At 35.1% G+C, this 8,890-nt stretch overlaps 1 protein-coding gene across 1 annotated transcript; it reads right to left on the minus strand.

Annotated features, from left to right (window-relative positions):
• Nucleotides 1-632: 632 nt before the first annotated feature.
• On the minus strand, nucleotides 633-6,046 carry HIK (ATP binding microtubule motor family protein). Its single transcript, XM_079064793.1, has 15 exons — nucleotides 5,809-6,046; nucleotides 4,635-4,911; nucleotides 4,456-4,545; nucleotides 4,266-4,366; nucleotides 4,005-4,121; nucleotides 3,832-3,913; nucleotides 3,636-3,703; nucleotides 3,505-3,564; nucleotides 3,293-3,417; nucleotides 2,999-3,197; nucleotides 2,801-2,911; nucleotides 2,637-2,729; nucleotides 1,631-2,533; nucleotides 1,187-1,521; nucleotides 633-1,101 (listed from the first exon to the last, which is right to left on the minus strand). The coding sequence occupies exons 2-15, from the start codon at nucleotides 4,876-4,878 to the stop codon at nucleotides 774-776; spliced, it is 2,856 nt and encodes a 951-aa protein (XP_078920919.1). The 5' UTR covers nucleotides 4,879-4,911; nucleotides 5,809-6,046; the 3' UTR covers nucleotides 633-773.
• Between the last annotated feature and the right edge of the window lie 2,844 nt (nucleotides 6,047-8,890).

The raw sequence follows: 8,890 nt of genomic DNA on the forward strand, positions 1-8,890 counted from the left end.
GCATTATACTTCTAAAAATCCACCAAGTTATAGCAATTAACATTGTTGTAAGAGGGTAAAATGAACGTAGGATGAAATCTATTTCTTACATGTAACCATATATTTATGGGTTAAATGCAAGACATACTTTAATTTATCTATTCATAATAGTATCGTACTTCGTTTATTTTTATACTTTGAAATATTATCTAATTTCCTATTACAACATTATACTTTGAAAATTTATCTAATTATAGCGGCGTCATTAAACTGTACGCGTTTCATTGCTATAATTGGGCACATTTTTCAAATTACATTGTCTTGATAACAAAAAAAAACAGTGTAGATCTTTAAGTGCAGTGATTTGAGTGTTAAAAGCAAGAAATAGCAACGTACTTTCAATTATTAATTCATTAAAGCACTCTAATTTTTGCATTTAACCCCCAAAAGAATATATGAAACTATATTGCTATTTCTTGTATTTAACCCCCCAAAAAATATAAATCAGCAAAAACAAAATTTTCAGTAACATTATCTTAATAAGAAAAAACTGAGCATAGGCTTTGCAAGTGTCTTAATAAGATGATAAACTTAAAAGTATGATAATAATACACTACTTGCATTTTAACCCTTTATTTTTAAGCCAAAAACAGTTTATTTAAAATGAAGAGAGATTCATATTTCCAACATCCAACATTCATCATATACATTCAAAAGGAAAATAAATAAATAAAGAATGAATGCCATTCTTACTTGCCACAAAAAAAAATGAAATCACTAAATTTTCCTTCTTCTCACAGATTGAGAAGATTTGAGATGGGGTTCCACCCCATGATCCATGGTCGATTATCAGAAGGAAGCACGAAATTAAGCTCAAACATTTCTTTAGACAAATTTCCACCTTCACGAAACCCAACAAGCTTTGCAACAATTTCTGCACTTTCTTGTACATGTTCAGCATCATGTGGATTTGTCCAGAGTTTGCTTACGAATTGAATCCTACGTTGCTTTCCCTCAAGGGGTACATCCCATTTCATGTATAGAAGTTCTCTTTCTTCTGTTGTCAAACGTGTTGTTAGCCTCTTTGCTAAAAACTCCCTTTCACGCTTCAGTGATTTAAGGCTGCAGAAACAAATAATAGATACAGAGTTAGTTTCAGTCTCAGTCCAATGCATGTCAAACACAGTATAAGATGGGAAAATATAACCTTGAAGATATGGAGATTGTGGGCCCGTCTGTAGCACCACCACCACGAGCCGGGGTTGCATTTCCATGTTCGGTTAAATGTTGTTCGAGCCAATTGAGTCGCCTCAGCTCAACTTCCATGTAAATTTCATCAGCTGGGTCTCCCTTAAATAGCATATAGAATTGAGTTCTATGGATGATTGAGACAAAACAGAGGTCCCATAATTCAATTATCTTCTGTCTTTGCTCTCTAAATGTTATATGCCATGGAACTGGGGACACCTCAGGTATGTCTTCTGTGTTCTCATCATTTTCAACATCATATCCTGCTGCTTCATTAGCTTCCAGCTCAAGCACCTGTGTCCAACAAAGTAGATGATTTAATCAACATTAAGCTAAATGCAATTAATTGGCTAGATTTGTCAAAAATAAAAAGTTGAATATGAGAGTGGAGCATATATATTACCTGGCAAACAAGTAGTTGTTTTTGGTATTGTAGTTTAGCTACACGTTCTTTCAGCTCAGTTACATAAGTTCTTATGCTTCTCACGTTCTCTTCCGCTGCATTTTGAAACAATTTTTGCATTTTCCTCATATTAACAGAACTCGAACGCCGATGTGGAGTACCTTCCTCACTCTTCACCGGAGTCTCTTTCTCAGACACTGCCGGAGTGTCACCGGTGACAGTGTCATCGTTTTCCGGCGCTCTATTTTCACTTTCCGCATCAAATACATCCCGAGCAGATGAAAGAGGTGAACAAGGAGATCTTATAAAAGTCGGCTTGTTGACCGCATTGCTGGAAGTCAAAGGACTCGACTTTTTCTTCTTCGACTGGTTTTTCATCTGATCGTTATTCGGAAGCGACATGATCAATTTATCGATCGACTTCTGGACATTTTCGAGTTGTTCTTCAAGGTTCGCGATGTTGCTCCCTTGAGAGTGAAGTCGAGTGATTTCGTCTTTTAGGTTAGCGCTAACGCTTTTGTTAACAGGGACGATGTTCTCAACGTCGACGTCTTTTGGCGGTGGTCGGACGGCGCACATATCGCGAATCTCCGCCTGTAATTTGGCTATTGTCTCGGCGGCGTCCTGGTTGCCTTGGCGATGACACGCGACCTCTTTTTGAAGAACTTCTAGGGCTCTATTTGCTTCTTCACCTAACTGCTCTTGAAGGTGTTCTAGCTTCCTGATTTCGTGCATGAGTGTGAATGGAGCTGTTGAAGATTGACGCATGCTTTGTCGAACTGTTGTGTTTCGTGTTTTCTCGAAGCGCGTTGGTTCTTTTCCCTCGATGACTGATGGTAATGTCCCCGAGAACGAGAGACATTTTTTGGATAATGGAAGTTGAGATTGTTGTGGATTCGATACCTGTGTAAAAAGTCGAGTTGAAAATTGAATTCAGTCAAATTGAACAAAACTCGGATTCCATAAAAACAAATCACATTGAGAAAAAGAGAAAGAGAAAAGGAACCTTTGGTTCTTCTTGAAGTTTACGACGTAGCTCATCCACTTGTGACACTGCCTGATCTCTTTGTCTCCTCAATTCTTCAATTTCCCTTTCCATCTAAAAAACAAAATGAATATTAGAAGTCATAATCCCTGGTAAAAACCATGTCAAACACAGAGCAAAAATACCTGACGAATTTTAGAATCTTTCTCATTTAATGGATCGGGAGTACGCAACTCAGCTTCCAATCTAGAAACTTCCTTTTGCAAATGCTTAACCAATTGTTTATCCGAAACAACCTAATAAAATATTTCAACCACAAAACAAGATTTTAGAAATTGGTAATAAATTTGGAGAAAAAAAATATATATATATATATTATTTACCATGTTAACTTGGGCATTATTTGTTACTTCCTTTGCGCGTGTAGCAAAAAAGAGAGTATTCCTCGACTGCTCCACATGGCTAGAGGCGGGGCTCAAAGTGCATATAATAGCAGTTCGGGCATTGCCACCTAGCGAATGTTGTAGTATTCGAGTCAACTTAGAGTCTCTGTATGGAATATGTCCACTTCTTTTTCCAACACTACAAACAACAAAATCTTATTAGAGAAAAAAAAAAAACACTCTATATTTCACTAAAAAAAAAATGAACTGATTAAATTTAACATATTGATATACCTGAGTTTCCTAATTACAGTTGTGAGAGTCATCAAGCTAAGATTGATATGACAGCCTTCCCTGAGCCTCGCACCATCAGCATTTGTCTGTGATGCTCTTTCACTTCCAGCTAAATCTACAAAATTCTGCACAATATTAAAGTTTAATAGTTAGTTTATGGTTTTCAATAAATAACATGATTTATTGTTGATTTGATAGAAAATGTATGTTACCAGGCTTGAGACAAAGGATCTAACACAGTCTGAAGTCTCCCGAAGTGTACTTTCTATAGTCTGCATTGAAGCCCAAATTTGTTACACATGACACAAAAGTCATAAATAATAAATAAATTATATATACTTACAAGTCTTATTATTTGGTGTGATCGGGAACTAGTGTCATTTAAAGCAGTTTCACCTACTTGTCTTTGAGCTGAAAACCATACAACACAAATTAAACTAAAGGAAACAATGTTATTATGTCACTAAATATTTCAGTTAATAAGTTTCATTCTTTCAATTTTATTTCATTTCTGTGAAAATATTGTATTATATGCTTACCTTCACAAACACTAATTAAACTTCTTAAATGTTTATCATCGGTTGCTGTTTCCTCCACTAACTTCTCAACTACTGTTCCTTTCTGTATTTAGGGTTACAGATCTTGTTAAGACAAGAGTAAGAATAAATTCGCTAATTTTAAAGAAAAATATTATTGTATATATATTAATTACCTCAGGATCATCTAGAAGCTTGAGATTGCGTCCAGATTCTGAATTCAGCAAATCTCTTACATTTTCATTGTAGATTTCTAGGCCTGATATCTTTATTCTGAAGTCTCTTTCAGGAGTCTGTATAAACAACCCAAAATAACATCATTTTACTTTGGAATACAATGTCTTAATAAAAATAAATGAAATAGAAGTAAGATGTTATGATAAACAAATAAAAGTGTGTTGCTTTGTCTTGCATTTAACATATGGCGCATAATTTACCTGCATTATGTGCTGATAAATATCATTGACAGCTTTTTCTGTGATTCCTCTCATAGTATATGTCTTCCCACTACTTGTTTGACCATAAGCAAATATGGTAGCTGTAAAACAGGGGAGATTGAATCAGTAAAACAGATATAACAATATTCAAGAAAAGTAAAAAAGGTTATTAGAAAAAGGTAGCAAGTACCATTGATGCCCATTAGAGCAGATAAAGCAACAGTTTTTACTCCATCCTCATAGACAGTTTCTGTGATTGTTGTAGGGCCAAAAACTTTATCTGCAAGAACACAAAGCTAGTTGAATTACATTATTGTATATAAAACAAAATTATATGATTAACAAACAATATCAGAAAATGAAGTTTACCAAATGTAAAGGAAGATGGTTGAGGCACACGCTCATGAGGTTGTTGTGGTTTATATACAATAGAATGGTCATCAATGCATTCCCATGATACATTGTCTTTTGCCAGCTGTTCCCTTTTGTTTAGAGGTCTCAATCGAACTGTTACAACAATTTTCTCTTCACGCACTCTTGATCCTCCAGGTGTTTGTATTGGTGTTTTTTCAATTTTTGAAATTGGTGTCCCAGGAACACTTCTTACTGTCATCTTGTGTTGTTATCCAGTTATCCAATTGCTTATCTGTTTAGTGATTAGAGAATTAGTAAAGTCTAGCAATGAACACTGACTGTTAAAGACTTGTTAATTGATGTGTTTCCAAAAGAACAACTTTAAGATAAGATGGCAGATAACATGATGTAAAAGCAATACACAACTGGGATAACAGAATGTTTCCTTAATTGGTCAAGTCCTACCCAATTATTCATCTGTTTAAATAGAAGACATCATTCCAAGCTGATGCAATTCATGTTTTCTGCCATTTTAAAGTTGCAAAGACAATTGTTGACTATATATTTGGGCATATATAAAGCCATGAAATTGTCCTTAAACATCAAGTTCACTTATAAGATGCTAACAGACTGAACCAAATCAAACCGGATTTAAGATGAAAAATCAATTCAATTTTTTATTGTAACACAATAATATCTCCCCGATTTATCAAAACATGCCATATCAAGTTCACAAAATCATTAACTAAAGTGTGCTTTAATTAGTCTGTTTTTTATCATTAGCAGACGCCTCATTTCAAATCAATTTCAGAACTTCGTCCAAGCATCTGCTGGCGATTTCAGCTTATCATAAAAAAATTGGATAACGAGCGCATAAATCTCTATAAATCTATGGAAACAGTTTCAGCATCCAAAAATAGAGAAAGTAACTGAATAGTTTCCTAAAATTTCAACTCATCGCTGTCGGATTCCACAATTTCAAACTGACTTTTCGTATTTCAACAAAGAATGAGAAAACAAAACATAGATCTACAATTGCAATTCAGCTATATATGGAATAGATTCGAGTATACTTCATCAAATTGACAATCAAACAAATTCTACCTCAAACCCTAGATGGAAACTTAGCATAAATACAATACAAGAAGAAAAATTACTTCAAATTAAACATCAGAAATGATTTACTCACCAAAAATCTCAAATCTTGTCAACTTGAAAGGAAATCGAGAGAGAGAATTTCGCAATGCTGTCTACGGGTTGTGCGAGTTGTGAGGTGGAAGAAAAGGGTTTTCAAATTACGAGTCTAACGGCTAGTCTCGAATATATGGTAAGTGTTTGAAAAGAAAGCGTCGTCGTTTCGACAAAATTTAGACTTAACGGGCGTTTTGGTATTAAATCCATTCCGACAGGCTGACCACCGATTGGGGCTTTAGCTTTCAGTTTTCAAGTAAAAGCAGTATCCTATGTTACAGTAATTACTTTCTCCAGGTCAATATCAGGCAACTAGAAGCCTATCTTGCTTTATTCACTTGTAAACTATGCAATAAGATTCATACATTATTCTGGATCGATGAAAAGTGTCTTTGGAAAGGGCTCAACACTTTGAAGATAGGTCCTACGTGACAACGCAAAGAGCCCTTAACGCTTCTAATAATTAAAACCAAAAAATCTTTTATTATTCCGATACTTTAAAAATGTAAAATGCATATTTAATTCATCATATCATTTTGTCAGTTTATGCCACAGAATGCTTTTGACATAAATTGCATAATTACATTTCTAGCCGCTACTGAAAAGATGATAAATTGTTTAGAAGTCAATTCCTTCACATATATTGACAACAAGAAAATCTAGTCGCCTAAATATGCATATTACCCTATTTAAGTTCTTTGATAGACAAAAGTTAACAAAAACATATCCATCGCTATGCCTTTTTGTTCGGAACCACGAAGACTGTGGATCATGTTTTTACTTCAAGTCATATATTGATTTTTATTTGGGAGCACATTGGTAGATGGTGGGATGTTGATTGACCTTATTCTCTTTCCATTACAGATTAGTGGATAATTGAACCTTAATGTTGTCCAAAAGAAATGTCTCGATGCGGGGTTATCATTGTTACAATGCATATTTTTCCATGAAGAGGCATCAAACATTTACGTGTAATATATATAAGAAATATACAATTGGGCTCAATGTACAACTATGAGCTATCTAATGAACACAATAAATAGGCTAACTGAACGATCTACAAATTATGAGTGATAAGTTATGTTATTTTATTACCATTTATTGTTCGTAAGGTACCTCTCTCTATAAATAGAGAGGGAGTGATCATTGTTTTAGTGTGCACCTAATATGTAGTCTTTTGTTTAAGTCAGACAGAAACTCTCGGTTGGGATCTCTCCCACCGAAGTCTTCTTCATTTTCATATTGTAATCTCTCCTTCTATTAATATCATTCGATTACTCATCTTATCGTGTTCTTCACATATTTTTGTTATCGTTGAATGACAAGATCCTTTTATTCTGCAACTAGTTGATCGTACAAATGGGCTCCTACAATTGGTATCAGAGTCGTACATTGAAGATCTAAGCGATTATTTCAATGCAACGACTCCCGATCGACTACTTTCATCTTGTATTTTTCAATTTTCATACAAGAATTTCTAGGTTCGCTACCGGAAATTTTTTATGATGAGTTTTCGATTTTTGAAGTGTTGATTCAAAGATTTTTCAAGCTTTCAATAATAAACGTTGTTGCTTTCTCATTCATATTTTTGTTGAAAATTTGGGTTTAAGAAGATTTTATCTTGTTGTTGAAGAAAAAGAAGAAGAAAGATGATATTTGTGGTCTAAAACTCTTGAAGATTTTACTCCATTCATTTTTGTTGCTTTGGAATGAAGACAAAATATCATGGATATTTTGGTGAAGACTTGATATTTGGAGAATGTATCTGCAAATCTTTGAAGATCATACTACGGATACTGGAGGTATGCTTCTTTTGTTATATTAAAAGAATGATAAATATGCATGTCGTTACTTCACCATAAAGTCTTCCCATACTCTCTGCCACTTTTTTCCTCTTCCCAACATCCCACCTTATCCCCATATGCTTTAGAAATAATTCCCTTGGATAAACACAAACTTATCAAATTTCATGAAAAAAAACGACATTTTTCGTCATCACCCCTCTCATCCTCGGTGCTCGGCACCGAAGACCTGAACCTGATCGAAGAACTATGCCATACCGAGGACTAGCATTGATGTATCAAATAACGTTGCAGTCCTCTCATGCGCAGGCTTTGCGGTCCTTCTCAATCCGACACACCACGAACTGGAGACTTCGCATACCGAAGACCTGCTATTACCCTTCCGTGTACCGAATTCTAAAGCATACCGCCGATCTTTTTGCAACCTCTGCTCTTCACTACCTTACCTTCTGTAACGTCCGTAGATCCGGGCTAGTCAATTTAGAGACAATGAGCATCAAAAAAATGAGTTTTGATGGAAGATTATTTAGAAGGATTAATCTTAACCATTTGATAGTATATGTTACAAGGGTTCAATACATATAAAGAACGCCGAAATCTGAGTTATAACGAAGAAGTTATGGCTCGTCGAAGTTTTACGGCAAAACCGGCACGACACGGCGCGACGTAAATAGTGAATTTACGATACAAGACTTTTTGGCCTTAGTGATCTAAACAAAAGTTGTAGTATACGTTAAACCGAGAGTGTTCATAAAAAGAACGCCCAAATCTGACTTCGTATGAGGAAGTTATAATTTTTCTAAGAATTTGGCATAGTAGTGCACAGCCCGGAAATTCGAATTTTAGATCGAGCGGTTTTTGGCCAATGCGACCTAAATGAGAATTGAAGATATCATTAATAGGAACTCAACGACAAAAAGACAGACAAAAACGGAGTCCGTATGTAGAAGTTATGAATTTTACGCGGTCATTTAACAGTATAATTTCCTCATACTGTTAAATTTAAGATCGGTCAAGAATTAGTCGACGGAGTCAAAAGGAAAGTTGTAGATCTTGTTTTTACCTACGCGTGTATATAAAGAACGTCAAAAACGGAGCTCGTATGCGAAAGATATGGACGAAGCTTAGTCTCTACTTTTCGATCGCGGCGAATTCGATACAGTTTTGTAAATCCGAGATAGAATGAGAATTAGCCAACGGGGTCTAAATGAAAGTTCTAGTACTCGTAAATACCAACGCATGGTAATAAATAACGTCGGAAACGGAGCTCGTATGCGA

Source organism: Lactuca virosa, chromosome 8, assembly GCF_052849685.1.
Source record: "Lactuca virosa cultivar CGN04683 chromosome 8, Lactuca_virosa_CGN04683_v6, whole genome shotgun sequence".
Taxonomy (NCBI): Eukaryota; Viridiplantae; Streptophyta; class Magnoliopsida; order Asterales; family Asteraceae; genus Lactuca; species Lactuca virosa.

Excerpts from the sequence above, each read along its gene's own strand:
- HIK (XM_079064793.1), bottom strand. The coding sequence starts at position 4,878 with ATGACAGTAAGAAGTGTTCCTGGGACACCAATTTCAAAAATTGAAAAA. Across the intron at positions 2,912-2,998 it reads ATAATGCCCAAGTTAACATG|GTTGTTTCGGATAAACAATT; the intron begins GTAAATAATATA and ends ATATTTTATTAG. Across the intron at positions 1,102-1,186 it reads ACAATCTCCATATCTTCAAG|CCTTAAATCACTGAAGCGTG; the intron begins GTTATATTTTCC and ends TTGTTTCTGCAG.